The sequence below is a fragment of the Cyrtonyx montezumae genome, unplaced genomic scaffold, assembly GCF_038088225.1.
Source record: "Cyrtonyx montezumae isolate F1298 unplaced genomic scaffold, pur_monq_1.0 scaffold_9, whole genome shotgun sequence".
In the NCBI taxonomy this organism is placed as follows: domain Eukaryota; kingdom Metazoa; phylum Chordata; class Aves; order Galliformes; family Odontophoridae; genus Cyrtonyx; species Cyrtonyx montezumae.
In genome coordinates this window covers 13404502-13424061 of record NW_027072100.1, presented here as the reverse complement: position 1 = coordinate 13424061, position 19560 = coordinate 13404502, and the positions used below count along the sequence as shown (strand labels likewise).

The window sequence follows — 19560 nt, the reverse complement described above, 5'->3', positions numbered from 1 at the left end:
AACCAAATAAGAAACTTCCACTGCCAAAACTGCCTGTGTCCTCAATGATTGGCTGACTGATTATTCCTGTGGAAGCTTCTCACGTTCCTGCACCAATTCCTGAGGGTTCGTTTAAGAGCTGCTTGCTAACAAGATTCTGGATTGCTGCAGGGAGTCTTATTAAGCAGAAGATAATCTCACCTTTCCTTCAACTCCAACACCGCAGTCTGCCTCCTGAATCATGCTCACATCATTCCCTCCATCACCTGCAGGTCACAGCACAGATCATTACATTGGTAGTTAAGCAACAAAGGCAACTTCCAGCCTTATCCAAGGTGTCAGGACCAGAAGAAACACTGAACTCTATCAACAAAAGCAGGATTTTAAATAGCACTTGGGAATTTCAATCCTTTCAGAAGGTTGTCGTATGTTTTTTTTATAGACCAACATGAATTTGAGGTCAGTGATGAGTTAACCTGCCTGGCAGGTTATGGCAACGCTGCCATAAAGCTCACATTAACACACTGCATCTGACGAAGATCAAACTCTGCAGCATGAAGGTATCACCCCAAACATCTGTGAATTTCCAGATGCAAATCCTCAACTATCACCCCCCACATATGAATATAACGTTCCTTATCTCAGCGCTCCCAGGGTTATGGGACGACACTGCATACATGCACATGGTCACTCATCCCTGGCTAGAACGGTCACAGGAATAGAAGATCTCTCGTTGCACACGTACGCAGCCAGAACACACTTCTTCCCGACTCTGACCTCAGCCTGTAGCCTGAAGCTGTCAGAAATCAGACTTCTAAAGAAGCCCAATCGTTTTTAAGGAAGTCCAACCTGATTAAAACACTTCCCAGTCTTTCCATACCAGCCACAGCTACGGACGTCCCACAGACTGAGAGGTGAACAAGAGTTTGAGGACACCAGAAGGAAGGCAAAGCTGCTTTTCAGGCTCCTCCCAAGCCCTTACCCACGGCACAGGTGAGCTTGCCAGTCCTTTCCTGCAGCAAACGCACGATCTGGGCTTTCTGCGTTGGAGCACATCTGCAGCACACGACGGCGGGGCACTGGCAGGCCAGCTCCATGAACTCGTACTCGTAGTACTTCAGACACACCTAATTCACAGAGATCAGAAGCGTCAGCGATGTTTGTCCCATAAACCCACCTCTACAAACGAGCAAAGGGCCGCGGGCGCCGGCCCCGGCAGCGCCGCCATCACCTCCAGCGAGTCGCCAGAAATCACCAGCGCGCAGTCGTGCTTCCGGCGGAAGGCGTTGAGCTCCAGGTGGGCTTCCCCACGGTTTGTCACCTGCACAGACACACACGGCGTGAGGGGTGGGCTGCTCTGCCGGGGGGGGGACAGCAGTGCCCCAAGCAGGGCTCCAAAAGGGGGGGGAGCAAAAGCAACACGGCAGGCAGCACACGGATGAGCCGAGGGGAGAGAACGCTGGGGTGAAAGGAGACAAATAGCCCAAGTGTAGTGCTGGAACAGAGCTCTCCTGGAGCACTCCTGCCCCAGAACTGGTGCCCTGAACAGCTCCTGGGAGGGCACGTGGGTGTTACTCACTAGTCTGAATATATGGATGTCCTGCGTGCGTGTCACCAGATGCGCGTTCTTCGCTGTGCACGTGGCTGTCTCCAGCTTATCCCCCGTCAGCATCCACACCTGAAAGCCACGGATTGACTGTGTTAAGTGAGAGCTCCAGAGCCATGGCTGCAGGACATCTGAAGCACCACCTGCCAGTTCAGGCACGTAAAAGGACTGCTTGGGTATACGTGCACACATTTTCTGTCTTAAAAAAGCCCTATTTTAATACACACAAGAAAATTCCCACTGGTTAAAATAAAGACTCCAAACACCAAAGAGGTTACAAGCTATATATTACATTTCTCCACTTGCAACTTTTCAAGATGCTGCTGATATAACCCACAAACGCACACTTAAGAATGTGAATGTGTGTTAACATGTCCCACCCCAGCTACTCTGCATGTGCTGAAACACACAGGCCCTCCTGCAGAAGTATCCCTCACGGCCCTGCCTGCAGCATGGATGATGCAACTGGGCTCAGCTCACTGCTGATGTGTGCATCTGGAACAGACCGAGCTGCTTTCGTGTTAAGGTTTTTTGTTGCTGTATTTTTCTTTAAGGATTTTTTACTTTACGTATCTATAAATACACACACACTGCACCTCCTATTTTGTGCTGGCAAGGGGGGGCATCCGAAAGCAGTGTCAGCAGCCACACTCAGCAGCAATGCTCCACTGGCACCTGGCAGAAAAATCCCTCTGTGCTGTAGCTATGTCTGCTTGCTGGTTGTTTTCTCTTTGGTTTTTTTTGTTGCCTTTTTTTTCCCCTGCACGCCTGTTCTTACACTTTCAAGACAACGCCCAAGAATATTTAAACTTGGGAAAAAAAATAATGATAAAAAATAAAAAGAAAAGAAAAAAACCTATACACAAAGACTGATTTGTTTAATAGTCTTAGCTTGGGCAATGATTCGATCTGAGCAGGATGGCACTGTGATGAATTATCAGGCTGCCCCCAGCTGGGATGAGCTGTGTCCCAATGAACCCACACAGCAGCAGCTGCAGGCACACTGCGCACCGTGCATCCCAGCACACCTCCCCCCCAGAGCTGTGCTCTGAGCAGCTCGGCTTCCCCGGTGTGCCCAGCCGGGTCCTCTGCTTTATGGGGACGGCTCCAGACTGAAAGCACTTCTGGAAGATGCTCCTCGGTCAGAAACTCCACTTCTGAACTAAATCCCCAGCACAGCCCTGCTGGGTTTACAGCACAGCTCAAGATTTTGCTCACTTAGATACTGAAAAGCAGAGAGGCCACAGACAGAACCTTTCACCCGCTTTTCTTGTTCAGATCTGAGTGGTTAATCCACTTTTTTCCCCCCTTCTGCGAACCCAGGATCTGAACGACGAATTCTTCGGGAAGAAAACTAAGCAGGAACCGTTGAGCAGCGGGCACAGCTCGGGCTGTAACCGCCCGCATCAGATGCGGGAGCACGAAAAGCTCGACCTGCTCCCAGCGCTCATCCTCTTGGCTCCGGCTCCACCTAGTGCCTACAGCGCAGCACTGCCACCCGCAGCCCAGCACCGGCCCGATGCACGCAACCCAAGTCTCCTCCAGGGACCCCCTGCCCTGGGGAGCTGCGTCATGCCCACCGCCCTCTGACCCAGCTCCTTTTCCTGACACCAACCTGATGCAGTCCCACACCGCTCGCAGCATCACAGAACACGTTTCCACGTGTTCAGTTAGCATTTAAGGCTTCCAGCACGTTCTGAACCCAACACATCAGCCAGCCTCACCGGTCCGGCTCACAAAGGGCACCCACTCCAACATTTACTCCAGCAGGGCTCCAACCCATTCCCACTTTCTGCCTGCAGGACAGCAGGCTCGGAGGGGCCAGGGGCTCCTGCCAGGGGTGGGCTATGCACACCTTAATGCCAGCATTCCTCAGCGTCTCCAGCGTGGGCCGGACATCGGCCTGCAGCTGGTCCTCCACGCCGGTGAGACACAGCAGCTCCATCTCCATCTCCAGGCTCTCGATGACCGTGGCCACCTTCAGCGAGCGGTCGTGCACACTGAGCTTCGCCTGGATGTAGCGAGCCTAGGACAGAGCAGCCACAGCCACGCTCAGTCTAACAGCTGGCTCACATCTCTGTGCAATGCAGAGCTAGCAGCACGGCCCACAGAGCCAGCTGCTAGCTGTCAGAGACACCTCCTGGAACGGCCCACTAGCAGCAGGTGCTGTTGCAGAACAGGCTGGAAGGTGGCTCAGGTGCTCTGTGTCCTTCTGTCCTGGCATATAGAGGAGCCTGGGAATGACCCCTAGCACCTCAGGGCCCAGCCATGGCTGTTGTGACTGACACTTCCCCAAACGAGGCTCAAGGAGAATCTGAAACCTTTCCTCCATCTCATCTCATGTTTGGACACAGCTCTCCTTCACACCTTGCCTGCACGTAGAGGCCCACGCACAAATCCCACACATAAAGCCAGGCTGTGATGGATGTGGGATGTTTGTAGCTTCCCCAGATGTCAAAATGCAACAGTACAGATTAAAAGCCAATACACTGCCCCAAGCAAACACTGCTTGCTTAACAAACAATGGGTATTTGCAGAACGTACCACCACAGAGGATTACAGAGCAGGAATCAGGAACTGCTTTGGAGATTCCCAGATGGGATCCAGTCTCCTACATATCACTTTTAAAGTCACTTTGATAAAAAGAACAGCAAGACACTGAAAAATGGCACTTTGAGCAGAAGGAGTGGGGAGATGAGAGGCAGAATTATCATGAAAGGTCTGTGAGAGTAATTTCTGTGGTCATTTGCTTAAAAAAAAAAAAACCAGAAAAAAAAAACCAAGTAACTTACTTCAAAGTCCTGATACTGCTCCTCGGTGAGAGACTTCTTGGCTACAACAAGAACCCTCAGGCCTTCCCTAGCCATGTTACCACACTGGAAAGAAGAATCACATTGTAAACCATAAACTGCATCTCAAGTAAGATGATTTATGCACAGCATTTCAGAGATTGCAATGCAAGATAGCAGGTTAAGAAAATAACCATCCCATTTGAGCAACCCCAGCGAGCCTATAACACCTGATTAAGTGCATGATAAACTCTAAAGGAAAAAAAGGAGATCTGCAATGCTTTGCAATCTATCCCAGTGATCAGAAACAAAACTGTCCCCTCTGCCATATCACCGCAACAAAAACAGACCCATTGATTTTGTCTGCTCTGCCTTTAACACAAAGCTTTGATTTGATGACTTGGAATCTTTGGCCATAAACTCAATAAAATAAGGGCAGCGTGTTATTGCTGTGAACACTGAGTGTGGGGCTGGAGAGAAGCAGTAACCGAAGCCACTGCTACAAACTGTGTCAACATCACTGCGAATCTGACGGACGCATCCCGGCACAGAGCTGCCAGATGGAGTTCTGAAACTGGATCTGTCAGTCCGAAATAAAGCCAGGCACAGAATCAAGCTCATTACAAATTTGGTGATCTTGAACGGCAATCACGTTTTGATTAAAATCTATTTCATTTACAGAAATTACTCTGCTCTAAGCGCTGACCTTGCCACCTGACTTCCTTGTTACCTCATGTATGTTTGCCAAAGACCAGCCCACTGAACTGCCAGCAGGCACGGTCTTCCAGCCTGCACATATTTTAGCACTTGTTCCCTTCGTGGCACAGTGACAACAGCAGCTTTGCCAGGTGTTGCTCTGGTAGGAGAAAAAGCAAAGACAGTCCCAAACCTCCTCTTCCAGCCAGTCGTTGTACTGCACTATCCCAGCCATCACCACGTCCGCTCCCTTCATGTAGAAGGTGATTTCTCCTGTTGACTCATCCTGAAGAAGCAGAACAGACAAAGCTGGGGCAATACTACCACACTTGGAGTGAGCTCAGCAAGGTAAGCATGGACTTCTCACAGAATCACAGAACCTCAGAGGTTGGAAGGGATCCCCAGAGAGGATCAAGTCCAGCCCGCCCGCTAAAGCAGGTTCCCTATGATAGGACACACAGGTGGGGTCCAGACAGGTCTTGAATATCTCCACAGAAGAAGACTTCACCATCTTTACAGCCCTCTGCTGGACTCCTTCCAGGAGATCCCTGTCTGTTTTGAACTGGGGAGCCCAGAACTGGATGTAGTAATCTAAATGTGGCCTCAGCAGAGCTGAATAGAGGGGGAGGATCACCTCCCTCGACCTGCTGGCCACGCTCTTTTTACCATTGGATACCATTGGCCTTCTTGGCCACCATGGCACACTGCTCATGGCCAACCTGTCATATACCAGGACACCCAGGTCCTTCTCCACAGAGCTCAACACAACAGTCACAAAACCATCTTCAGTGCTGGGTCAGGCTGAAATCCCATCTGGCCCAGCACCTTGACTCGGGGCCAGAAGGAGATGCTACTCAATTGCAATTGAGTTACTTGCAGCAGGAATTCAGACAAACACGATCAGCTTCTTAATCAGCAACATGTGATCCTGACAGCGTGTGCCTTCAGAACAACCTCTGGCCCTCACCCTGAAAACCTGCTTCATACTTACTGAAACAACAAAACAGACACACAAAGCTTAACAGACCGAAAGTCAACTGATCTGCCCCTGTTACATTATACAGCATAGGCATAATTAAAGTTTATGCTTGCTGCAGAAAGGTTAGATTGCTGCCTGCCTTATCTGATACAAGTAATTTGTAGGCTGCAAGCAAAGCATATTTACATTACCACAAATTAAAAAATCCCTTCTAACCAGGCAGGTACCCAAGGAGGTCACAGCTATCAGTATTACAAGCTAATGGAAATTCTGGCAGTTTCCTCACAGGAGACAAAACAACGAGCAAGGAACAAACCGCTCCATCAACCAAGATGGCCACCAGGGATAGGAAGAAAATAAACTTCACAGACAAAAACAAAAATGCCAGGAAGGTCTGGAAATAGGCAGCCAGGAACAAAGGAGGAGAAGCACTTCAGGTAAAAAAGGAAATAAAAGTGCAATGAATGCTGTTTCATTTTGGCACTGTGTAATATGGGCATGGGTTTGTTCTGCCAGCACTGAAACCAGCAGCCATGGCTCTCCTGCACAGAGTGCAAGTTGGGTAAAAGCCTGATGGCCTGTGGCACCAAAACTACCCAAACAACGCGAATCTACTGAAACGAAACACGATGCTTTTGTCAGAGGTAAAGGTAAGGGTGTATCTACGTATCTGATTTAGTAGTGTCTAACAACATCTCTGTAGGAAACTGCAGAAGGACTCCACTTCCCGTGCTGCAGAACTGGCTCAGATAGTTGAGAGGTTTTGTCCAATATAAATACTGTATCAGCTATCTCCTCGCATTAGTCATTTCCTCTCGTTGAGTTCAGGAGGAGGTTAGTGTGTTCTCATACGATGGGACGATCGCGCTGTAAATCCACACACAGATTTGCCAGTTACATTGTTTTGGAGAAGCATCTTTTTCCACCGTGCTCTGATTCTGGCTGCAGTTCAAAGGCTTCTCTCAATTCCAGATATGACAATAGCACTATCTTTGCTTTGCAACAGAGATCATTCCACACGGGTAAGGGGAAAAAAAGCAAAGAGAAAGAAGAATGGAAAAAGTTGTGGTCAAACAAACAGGCCTCCCTTCAAGGAGGTAAGTAAGTAAATAGTACTGCAGAGTGGCTTTGTTAAAACAGGACTTCTCAGAACTGAAATAATCAGCTACAGCAACAACAGTTGATCACACGTAAACAGATCTTGCAAAAATATGCCAAGCCAGGCAACATCTGCTGCTTGCTTTCAGTATCAGCTACTGCTTTATTTACTAAGAGCTGTGTGTTGGAGGTCTTTTCAGGAGAGCCAGAGAGGATGGCACCAGCAGGGGTGTCAAGGTCCCTGCAGGACCCTGCGACCTTGCTCAGTGCTGTGCATGGATCCCTTGCTGAAATCCCAGACCCGGGTTGTGACGAAGCCTGGCAAGGTGATCACAGTGGCTCCTCCTAGCTGGAAAAATGTCAGTTTCTAAGAATGGCAGCTTTTGTATGGCTGAGCAGAAAATATCACCACCTGAATCCCACTCACTGCAATTCCGAGTGCACTTCTGCTCTGCTGCTGCTCTCTTCCCCTCCTGGCACAGCGGTGAATTGCTTAGCCAGCACAGCGGGGTGGGCAGTGCTCCTGTGAACAGCACAAACCTGGCCGACACACACCAGCTCCAGCCCTGGCATTGCTCCTGCTGGCCAGCAGTGGGAGCTCTGCTGTTTTCTTCAGCAGTACTGAGTTAAACAGAAATGCACAGTAGGAAACCTTTTCTTCCTAAATGAGGAATGTAGCCAACAGTTATCTCAAAAGGCACAAGCATTGAATCTCTGATTTGTACCTCATTGTTTTATCATACATAACGGGGGGATAAACAGGAACCTTGCCACTTGAACAAGAAAGAACTTCAGATCTTCTCCTACACCTCCGACACAAAAGTCCATACTTTATTATGAGTTATGGTGGGGGAAAGTTCATTTAATGCTCATCTTTTTTTTCCAGGACTTGATAAGATTGCCTGAAGTCTCTGTAGCACTTTCACTGCAAGATGCAATCCACCTGAAGGAACTGCACTTTGTGTTTGCCAGTGGCTGTGCACGATGCTTGTGGCAGCTATCCCACGCAGCACAGCACCTGCAGGGCTGCGTGCTCACACATTCAGCTGGGGCTGTAAACTCCAAGATTTAACACTGCCTGCTTTGTACAAGCTCAGCCTATCACACATCTCTACAAGCATTCCTGCCCCCTGTCAGGCTCTAATACTCCCAAGCCTGGAACATTCATGCCACCATACTGAGGCCTGTGGTCCAGCATCTACATGATGTCCTCTGAGCAATGAGAGATCCCGGTCCGAAACGCTCAGGTGACATAAAGCAAACACATCCATCTGCATGAGCTGCTGGGAATTTCATCCTGTACAGAACACAGATCATCATATGTGGGTTTGCAAAGGTTCCTGAGAGCACATATTGCAGTCCCATCCTAATCACAAAATCTCTTCGCAATAGGAAAACAGAAGTCCTCCGTGGTATTTACTGTTGGATGCAACCACTGTGCTGCAGAATGTGACAGCATCACCCCTGTGTGGCTCAGTTTCTGACAGGGCCTGAGCTCCTGAGAAGTTCAGGTTTACAAAGCTAACAAACACAAACCAAATAAATCTGCTGCAGAGGAGGCCCAGGTATGAGATGCTGATCTCAACTGCTTCCAACAACAAAGGCCATTCCTCCTACTGTTGCACCTTAAACATGAGGCAGAAGATAATTTTACACCCTGTTTCCAGATACCCCAAAAGAAATAGGAACTAACCTAGTTTTAGCTCAGACTAAAAGGAGGTGAAAATCAGTTATCCACTCCCCACCCTAAATAACAAGGCCATTAAATGATCCAGCAAATCATTTATTGTCCTGGATTATAGGTTCACTATTCATACTTTAAATTCCTGATACCAATTATCCATCTGTACTTTCAGTAGAAGTAACAAGGATGTTTTAATTACCTGCAAAAGAAACATTCAAATTGCCTCTCCACGTTTGCTTTGCAGGAAGATGGAAGTGCTCACTTCATTCAGGCTTATTTTTCTAACTTCCATTCCCTAGCACTATCTTGAAAACTAATGACAATAATGGCACCAATTCATTCCCAGTGTTTTTTAAACACCCACGCTTTCTTCTTTCTTTTCAAGGTAATTAAGTTCTAAGGGTCTGATCTCCTGTTGTGTTTGCAGACAGAATCACAAAGGTAGGAGCACCGTTTCAGCTGGGCACAGCTCAGCCTCCACAGAGCCTGCCTGCTGATCAGCCACTGCTTGCACCGACACAGCCCTTTGCCTTCACTCAGCTATTTTCAAACTCTGTTCATGATATAACATTCTCAGCATGGTTTTGAGCTGCCAGCTCAGAAAAAAAACCACCAGCTCCATCAAATGCCTCCTCTAGAGTCCTGTACTTCCATGGCACCCAGCAGAGGTGTGGGCAGCACCTCCCCATCTCCAGGAGCAACCTGCTGAAGTTGTTCCCTGCAGCACCATCCATGATCCCTCTGCTCCTGCCCAGTTGCCTTTTCCATCACCCTGCTGTATGCCTACTTCTGTGGCCGTGGCAGAGGGACAGGGACAAGCCCTAGGGATGCAGAGCAAAGCTTCAGTGTCAGCTGGAGTTTCCCTGAGGCTGTGCTGGGGCCCCATCCCCTGGGGAGAGCAGTCCTGCACTCACTGAGCTCCTCTTCCTCCATGCTGTGCCAGCCACCTCGGGAAGGAACACTGTATTTGGGGCCCAGGGCAGAGCGTGGCTGTGTCTGTTTCTTTTGCTGGCTGTGCTGGCTTCAAGCTTTCTAGGAAGAGGCTTATTTGAGAGCCGACACAGCACCTCTGTTTATCATCAGAACTGTCAAGTCTTGGTTCAGCCAGACAAAACATTCTGATTTTCATTCCTCATTGCCCCACAAGTCTCTACTATTTCTACAGCCATATCTGACCAAGGAAAAGGATGTGTCACCAAACTAACCCAGCAGTGAGACGCTACTGAGCACAGAACCAGCTAATAGCCCGAGGAGACACACTGCTCCTGACAGCAAGCACGTTGTCCCTCTCATAGTGCATTCACAGGAGAGTCACAAAGACAGAAGAGCATCACCAAAGCCACCTACCCGAACGATTATTCCCATGCGTTTGCTCTCGTAGGTGAAGGGGAAGATCTGGAGGATGGTGAAGTTCAGGATGTGGCCGCCCGGTGTCCTCAGCTGCATGGAGGACTGGTCTCTGCCCACCAGCGTCAAGCCCACGCTCTCGGTCCACTGCACCAGGGCCACCTGAGAGGGAAAGCACAACAGGCTGTAATTTGGCTCTTAAATTATGCTTTATGAATTAAAACCATTCCCATCCATCGAGACAAAAGTACAAAGTGCCCGTGCTAGCCTAGCACGGCTTTGGGTCTTGAACATAAGGTGGAGTCCAAGAAAAACTGGTGGCCTATGAATCAGACTGCTGAGTCCTCCCCCTAACGATACACATCACACACAGCACTTTGATAGCACCTCACAGTGGGCTTCTCCTGCTGTTGAACATTTCATACCAGTAAAAAAAAATTATATATATATATAAAGCAACTATTTTACAGTTACATTTTCAAAGTGGGAGAGCATTGGGCACGGGGCTGCTGCCGATTGAAGGTTAACTATTTCTTGGCCTTCGTGTCAAACTGAATCAGTGATTGTTTTAACATTAGCAAGTTTTTGCAGGCTCATTCACTAAGTTTGCAACAAATTAAAGGGCCTCTCCAGCTTTTCAGCTTTCCTCAGACATCCTCAGTGCATTACCAGATAATCCTCCTCAGTGCCTCCCAGAGCAGAGATGGAGCTCAGGTTTCTGATACTCTGGTTAACAAGCAATGATTGGGAATCTGTCACAGTGTGATGTTACACGAGCACTCGGTGTACATGGGCAGAAGACAGAAATCTCTGCTCCCAAGATGGAAACCCTTCAATACATCTTCAGGAGAGCCCATGTTAAAAGATGAGGAGAAATCAGTAGGTCCCAGAGTGCACTCCAGGAGTTTGGAGCTCTGTCCTGGCCAGGTCAGACATGGATCTGTGCACTACAGACCAGAGCAGCTACAGCCCAGTGCATTATCCCCCCAACCCTTACTCTTTCTGATAATTAAACTATCCAAGCCACCAAAGTGAATATTGACTAATAAGTTTCATTCTAAAGAGAAATTGATCCTTCAGTGCTACGAGTTCCTCCTCAGAGGTCCCATTTAGGGTTGCCTAGCCACACAGGCAACAGGCAGAAGCCCATTGATCAGAGCACCCTTTCATGTCCTGGCAGCTGTGGTGGGTTGTCAGGGTTAAAGACTGTTTGCCCAGGAATCTCAGGCACTCTTATCTCTGATCAGATTATATCTATTTCATTTCCCCTGTTAGTTACTGTATGGCTACAACTGACACGCCTGCAGAGCCCCAAGGCTGTAACTGATACCTGAATAAAGATACTTCAAGACTTCTAAATGGCAGTGTGCACAGGAAACAAATTTAGGAAATCCTGCTTTCTGTTACAGGAAATGAATCCTATGCCAACTGGTAGAAATTACCCTTGCTGTTAAAGTAAAGAGAATACAAGTTTTTGTACTCATTTCATAAACTGACCTTCCCTGCCATGGTAATATTTTATTGATATAGGATTTCAAAGGCTGGCTTTAACAGGAGTCCAGAGTCATTCCCCTACTGGGAATGTTATTTAACAGCATCACTCTCTTCTTAAGGACTTGACTTGTGCTGATCCTGCATTTTGTACCTTCTAAAATGACATATAGAAATACTGTTTAGACATCCTCTGCATATCTAAGACCTACAGACAAGATTTCTTCAGTGCAACAAAGCATATCTGACTTCTGAACATACTGCAATCCTTTGCTTAAGGCATTCGGAGATAGGGAAACAAAATTCAGCACTAAGGATTAGACATCGTGCTGCAATAAAGCAAACAAACAAACAATAGTTCCTTTGGTATTTGAGACTAATTGCTGCATAAATATTTTAAAGACAGAATAATGCAATGTAAAAAAAAACAAAAAAACTGACTTAAACATATACCACAGCATATATGTAAATAAACTGAGGATCTGTGCAGAAGCAGCCAACAGCTTTAGGAAAAAAAGCCAACATCCTCAAATACAGAAATTACCATCTGGAAACCATTCAGACCTCATTTCAATCCAAAGGCAGTTGCTTTCTGTAAAGCTGCCTTCAAAGGGGAGAGCAACATGTTAGAGGAGAGAAGCAGGTAAGCCCAACAACCTGGACTACGGTGTGTGATCTTCTCACCAGCTCCCAGACCAGAGGGCCAGGCATTTGTTGTCACTATAGGTGCTTCAGTGGAACAGGGGAAAGCAAAGATGCAGCTTTTGTATAACACAGACAAGATCTGACAACCCAAAATGAACGAACTGCCTACTTGGGAAGAAAAAAAATTGATAGGGAATATTTTGAATGGCACAAAACGTGGAATCCCTGTGCCAATCTTTCAGTAATACATGCACACATATGGCTTCCTGAGGACTTAAACCTATACGTTTATGTATTTGCAAACAAGTTCTAACCTCTAGCTCTGAGGAAAGGTAGCTTCTCCTTTCCAAGGAGGAAAGTTTATTGTCAGAGGCAAGTCTTTTTACTTGGGGCAATAAATGGAAGAATCCATCACAAGGGAGACCTCAGTAGGATTCTTATGGAAAGTGTGTTACTTTGGCCACTCAAAAGTATACAGTAAGTGTAATTATACACTGAAATAGAAAACTTATTTCTACTGTGACCTCATCGAAGAAGAGATATGCAAGAAGTACCAGTGGAAGTCTCAGCAACAAGCTGCAAAGCTTCCCTCTACTGCAGCAGCACGAGCAGCTCTGGCTGGGCCAAGGTGCTGGAGGAAGATGGCACTGCACAGCCCAAAGGCCACTGCCTCTGCCTCGCTTTGGTCATCTGGCAGTGCTGCCTTGGGCTCCAGGTCCACCTCACCCACACGGGAAGGGATGGCTCCTCGGACAGGAGGGCTACCCAGCACAACTTCCACCTCCGTCAGAGGAACTGAAGTTATTAACCTAGAAAACGCACCCCAGACAAAACATGAGCTGGACTCCCCAAACTGACCTCATCGGGACTAGAGGCCTGGTACACCCTGCACGAGTCCTCGTAGTGCCTCTCAGCCTCAGCCTGGTCCGTCACCCCGTTGGACTCGTACACCGGCGTCACGTTGTGGCACAGAGCGATGGCCTTCACCGCCTCGTGCACGCGGCTGCTCATGGTTTTACGCACCTTGGTGGCCAAGGAGAGGCCTTTCACAGCGGGCGGCTCCTGAGATTGCTTAGAAAAGGAGAACAGAGTCTCACTGCAGTGAAAACGAGATTCATCACAGTGAAAAACACGTGTGTAGTCTGTGCCAACTCTTACGTCCTTTGGGATGAGATGTGCTCACTGCACACTTCAACTCTGATCACGACTGGGAACACTGTGCAACTTGGTGCCACTGATGGAGGAAGGCACACACAAAAATGCACCTACGTTTCCAGAAAATACACGAGAAAAGGGCACGGCGACACAGATCTGCCCAACACCGATGGGCGCCAGGCCAAAGTCACCGGGCGTGGTGAAACCACTCTGCCCCCACAAAAGACCAATGGCCCTGCAAGTTCAGCCTCGTGGTTTCACGTGCAAGAGCTGGAAACAGAAAACAGGCGAGCTGTACGGACCTAGAAAATCTTAACTGCACTCCATTAATTTTTAATACTATTTTTAGTATCAGAATGGGACTCTTCAGATAATTGCCCAATTACTAAATTATCCTGGTTGAAGAGGGGACGTGCAGCAGTGCAGTTTCCTGCTCTGTTAACCTTTAGTGTCAAGAGGACAAAAGTTTCGCTTCCAGGTCAAAGGCCACAACGTGGTAAAAATAAGAGCAAAGAATAAGAACTCCAGTCCAAAATGAACTGCTGCCTGCAAATGCTTCTCGTTACGAGGGACCTCGCTTCACAGCGGTAACTGCTTCATGAGACACATCCCTTACCAGCTGCTTCCCACATTCTGCAGATTACAACACACAAGATTTTCTGACTTACTACCACAGCTCATCAGCACTGTTGCAACAGGCTTCAGCCAAAGCCAAACACAGTAAACCCCACCTGAAGGGCATTTAGGCCGACACGCAGCACTACCCTCAGAGCGGGCTGGGCAGACATCAAAACCTCCTTAACAAGCATTGAAAACATTGGCAAATAATTAACCAATAGTCAAATTTTCTCTGGAGATTGAGTACAAAATGACAAAATCAATCTGAAGTCTGTTTTTTTTTTGTTGGTTGTGTTTTTTTTTTTATTTAAGTACAGTTCTGTTACTGCTTATTGCGTACTGATAGCTCCTCTTCCTTCACCAATTCCCAGTACACAGCATTTCAAACAGCAACTTGATCCAGGAAACGTTATCTTGTGTTAATTTCCCAGTGAAGCAATGCTGCAGTTACTGTAAGCAGTGAATAATTAAATAAAAGTACACTGCTTTACAGCCTGACCTCAGGACACAGCCCATTCTTACACCTGCAGACCTGTGCAAGTACTGTGGCACTTGGAAAATGAAGGCTAGTGGATGTGAAACAAGCTATGAATGTAAAATGCAATCAGGCTAATATTTATGTATTAAATATCCAACCACCTTTAGATTTTTCCAGAAACTATTACACAATAGGCAGATCCCTGGCAGATTAATTCATCATTAGCCTGGTGACCTGGAAAACTGTTCTGTGAACAAAGAGGTAAGCAATCCAATTTAATTCTACCTGTGTGTATATACTGAATATGTGGCTCTGCACTTCATCCATGGAGTCGAGGCCATATGCCACTGTGCCCAGGTGAAGTCGCTTGAAGACCATTTCATTCTGTGTAAGAGTTCCTGCAACAGAAGCAGCATTGACACGGAATGTGAAGTGACATCCCGATCCTGCAGGGCATGTTCTTGTCCTGGCTGTACCCCAAACACAAGAGAAACTGGTCCAGAAGTTGAAGCAGTCACTGCACCAGGCTCTCAGGGCAGGCTGAGGCTAAAGGGGACAATATTAAAAATCCCAGGGCAAATTCTCCTGGGAAAATGCGGTGTGCATCCCTGTGCCAGTAAGTATGAGATGATTCCCCCAAAAGTCATTGCCAGGAAGAGCTGCAGGCATAGCCCCAGTCCTGCTGGAACCAAAGACAACTTCTGGAGAAGGGACCAGGATTTTATGTCAGACAAAGCTTTTGATTACAGCTTAGTCCCTCTGAATCAGCCCAGCTGTAGGAATTGAGGATAGCAGCATGCAGACTGGTGGCACATTTCTGCCCATACACCGAGGCTATCTTCATCCAGCTGTAAGAACTAACTCTGAAAGTGGTGTTTCTGTTTACCTTCAACTCTGGGTTTTAATAGCACACTTCAAAAGCCAAACAACAACAAACCACGACTCCAAGCTGTGTTTTCTACACAGATACCTGTTTTATCCGTAAGCAAGTAGGATATCCTCCCCAGCTGCTCAGGAATAGTGCTGGACCGAACCACGGTCCCAGGGATTTTGGAGTCTCTGCGGATCACCCAGCTGTAGACAATTTTTCCCATGTCCAGATTAACACGTAAACTATGGAGGAGGAAAGGGAGAAAAAGTGTATCTGAAGTAAAACTTGGGTAAAAAAACACTGAATTTCCACAACGTAATAAAAGCACAGGGTTTCTACGCAGCATTTGAACAGCCAAAGAGCACAGAGATAAGTAGGTTAAAAACAGAACCAAAATGAATCCCAGACCCATGCTGAAAATAATGATCTGCTTATTGATGTGGTGCAATTTAATATTAAAATTTCCGTCCTTTCTAAAGGCATTTGGGTCCTATGCTGCATAAACATCTCTCCTTCACTCTGCTTTGCTCTGTTCTCATCAGGCAGTCCAAACACAGAGGCAGGGCCTTAAATCACTAACCTGCAGCCTAAGCCAGGGAGCACAGATGGTGGGAAGACTGCAACACTTAAAGTCAGCAGGAACAACAAAGCAAATCCTATGTTCAAACAGCAATGTGATTTCTATTTCTAAATTGTTTTAGTTGTCAAATGAGGAATACATAAGGCTTCACGTGTCTGTTCAAACTGGAAGCAGGGAGGAGGATGCAAGGGAAACGGTGTCTTGCTGGGAAGAACTAGGAGCTGACTCACCTAATTGGTATGATGTTAGAGAACAGGAGCAGAAATCTTATGATCTGAAGATACCAACGGCCAGCAAAATGCTGAAGGGCCACCATGACAAGAGAGACCACCACCAGGGCCCCAAACAGGATCTTGGTGAGGCAGTTCACTTCCAAATCAAAGAGACCGATCTAAGAAATAAAAGCAAGACCTTTCAATCACAGCACTGAAGTTGTCAGCTCAACTCAATATTCACAAAAGGAATGAGCTGCTTTATCCAAAGAGCCGTTCTTCACCAGTCAACATTTATTTTTCATTTAAAACACTACAAACATATTTCAGTTCACAAACAATACTGTTGCCAGTGTAGGGCAAATAGTTCTAAAGAAAGGAATTCAGATGGAACAGTACAGAGGTTGGTATACTTCTGTGTGGCTTTATACAGATGGTACACAGGTTACTGGAAAAGAAAAGAAGGCTCACCTTTATGATGATCAAGGTGTGCTGATGACTCCACACGGGAGGGATCTCCAACAAGAGATCCTTCCCCAGTGGTGGTCAGCCCTTAAATGGGGTCTGGGAGAGGTGGAGCCAGGCTCCACCCCTTCCATCACACAGGTGCATTACCTTCACCTGTGCCCCCGTGGCTGACTCAGTACTTGTCTCAGGTGATCAATCAGTGGTTCAGGCCGTGATTCAACAGTTCCCATACAGCCAGGTTACTAAATAAGAGTTCCTACTGAATAGGGTTTCCATCTTTTGGAAGCTGAGGAATGCTTGAAGAGGTGAGAAAAGACTCATGCTGTCAAAGGCTGCAGACTACGTGCACACCCCCACTCCCTGACTTAGCTTTGCTACAGTACAACGCAGCAAGGTAAGCTTTCCCATTCTACCTGGGACTGATTTATTATAACTCTGTAAGTCATCAGCATTACCAGTGTTAAAATAGCGATCAGGTACACGCACAGCAGGCTCAAAGGAAAAGGAAAAAAGATGTTACCATCTGTCCATCTTAGACAGTAGGCTAAAAGATATACATCCTTATTCATGCAATGCCATCCCTGATACGCTGTCTTTGGACAGATTCATTTTTTTGTTTCATGATAAATTCCTGCCAATTTTGGTTATTGCAATACTGCCTTCTTACCCTACCTTACTTCTTGGGTTCGAAGTATTCATCACACTGCGCAGTTCCCTTCCAGTGTAGAGGACAACTCCCACAACAGTACCTAGACAAAGCAGGGCACGTGTCAGCCTAGGGAGTACAACCTCCACTTGTCTTCTGTAAAAGATGCTTGCTTCATCCATAGAAGTGGCTGCTTCACCACAGTCAGAGGAAAACCAACAAATTCCAAACACTTCCAAGGTAGAATTCCCTTATTTTAAAATCTATGTTTTAGCTTTAATTGCAGCTCCTACCAGGAGGTGAATCATACCATCTCCCACCTTACTGCGACAGATGGAGCTGCTGGGAGCTGATGTATTTTAATGCCATGTCCCACGGTTTCTAAAGATCCGAGAGAAACATTTTTCTCCCTTTTTGCAGAAATATAACACAATTTGGTACTACCACCATTGTTTTTGTAGTTTATTCTTAAAGACTTTGCAAAAAGCCAGCTACCATCATGAGTTTAAAAGCTGCTATTGCCAACGCTGGCTGCTACTAGAAAATTTTAGAGGTCTGTAAAGATGGATAAAAACACCACTGAGGAAAAAATGAAAGCAATGTTGCTGATACACTGCCATTTTATACTCTGCTGTTCTCCTGCTGCCATTAACAACCAAAATTTTAACGAGTAGAAAGTGTATCACTTTTAAATAAGACTAATTCAAAAGAGGCAGTTAGTAAAAATGCTGAGAAACATTCCTTCAGAAACAGTAATAAAAAACAGAAAACCACACAAATCACTGCAGCCAGATGGCAGGAGGGGTAAGATCACCACCATTCAAATCAGCAGATGGCACAGCTACTACAAATCGACTGCAGGCAGAGTTGGACCCTCCTGCTGCAGCAGCAGATGGGGAAAGTCACACAGCTCCATCCTACAAGCAAGGGCTGCCCAGCGAGATGGCAGCACCACGACTTGACAGCTTTCACTTACAGAAGAAAAACGATATTCACTTTTTCTTTTAACTAACAAGCTTTCCTTGCGTAAATAAACCACAACATGCTATTTATTACTGCCATAGGAGAAACAAAAATGGTTATTATATCAGTTGGGTCAGTCAAAATGAGAGATAAAATCTACCAGATCTAGAAAACAACCAGAAGATGTGCTGGTGTGCATAAGAAGAACGTTTCTGTCTATTCTATGGCACCAGATGCTGCCAGGGCAAGGCAATGTGCTTGCCAGCAGAAAGCAGGAAGGCAGGTTACCTACTAACTAGCAGTTACTAATCTATAAATGCAATTTACTCGACCAAATTACACGTGAGTGACTAGGTTTTTAGGGTCCTCTGGTCACATCACTGCAACAATATTACAACACGTTTCAAAGATGATGCTCTGCAGGGTTAGATGGAAACATACAGGAATAAAATCTATTCATGCTTTTAAAAGGGAAAATGAAAATCTTCTCAGTATTCACAAAATCTTTTGAAGTTCACGTTCCTTCCCATCATTACCAATTCCAGGTACTCTGTGGTACTGCACTGCAATGCCCCTCTGCTCAACAGCTTCAACTCCAGCACTGCACTACAGAATTCCACTCCTGCAGCTGTAACCCTGACGGGCATGCCAGGCAGGAGAGGAGCAAGGCTTTTACTTTGACAGGCCTCTGCAGGAGGGCACTGATTAATTTCAGGCCTTGCAAGCTTATCGTACCCATACACTAAAACGTGTCAAAGATTGTATTTTTTTTCTTCTTGAAAACTATGTGAGACGAACTCAGTGGAAGCAGTTACCTGGAAATCTTTCATCTTAGCTTCTGTTACCAGAATCTATTTGACACCATTTCTGTTACAGATTAGGATGTCAATGCAGAGAGCAATTAAGTGCTATTCTGGTCCTAGATGCTAGAGAAGTGCCCAAAGGCCACTCCAATTCCTTCTCATCTAGGAATGTCCAAGAGGCAATTAGCCATCAGCCCAGCTCCCTAGAGGTGTTAGGACAAGTGGAAAACCTCACTTAGACTGCTAATTTCACCAACTGACAGAGATTATTATTCCATTACAAAAAGACCCTTAAAAATTGTTAACATATTCCCTTAAAAATAATTCACACATGCCTCCACCTTACCTGATGCAATCACTGTGCTGGCCCACAGGGTGTTTTCTATGCTTAAGCTTTCATTCACAGAAGGGTCACTGTCCTCCTGCAATGGGAGGAAAACAAGAAGCCGTGT

General features: G+C 46.6%; 1 protein-coding gene across 1 annotated transcript in view; it reads right to left on the bottom strand.

Annotated features, from left to right (window-relative positions):
* Positions 1 to 19560, bottom strand: part of ATP9A (ATPase phospholipid transporting 9A (putative)) — a 46576-nt gene that overhangs the window by 8747 nt on the left and 18269 nt on the right. Inside the window, exons 9-22 of the mRNA XM_065754032.1 lie at positions 19455 to 19530; positions 17369 to 17445; positions 16247 to 16407; positions 15536 to 15678; positions 14851 to 14963; positions 13173 to 13385; positions 10179 to 10340; positions 5264 to 5356; positions 4378 to 4461; positions 3441 to 3611; positions 1559 to 1657; positions 1211 to 1300; positions 962 to 1106; positions 181 to 245 (exon numbers count right to left, since the gene is read on the bottom strand). Of these exons, the coding sequence (XP_065610104.1) occupies positions 181 to 245; positions 962 to 1106; positions 1211 to 1300; positions 1559 to 1657; positions 3441 to 3611; positions 4378 to 4461; positions 5264 to 5356; positions 10179 to 10340; positions 13173 to 13385; positions 14851 to 14963; positions 15536 to 15678; positions 16247 to 16407; positions 17369 to 17445; positions 19455 to 19530 (1692 nt within the window). The remainder of the gene's footprint in view (positions 1 to 180; positions 246 to 961; positions 1107 to 1210; positions 1301 to 1558; positions 1658 to 3440; positions 3612 to 4377; positions 4462 to 5263; positions 5357 to 10178; positions 10341 to 13172; positions 13386 to 14850; positions 14964 to 15535; positions 15679 to 16246; positions 16408 to 17368; positions 17446 to 19454; positions 19531 to 19560) is intronic.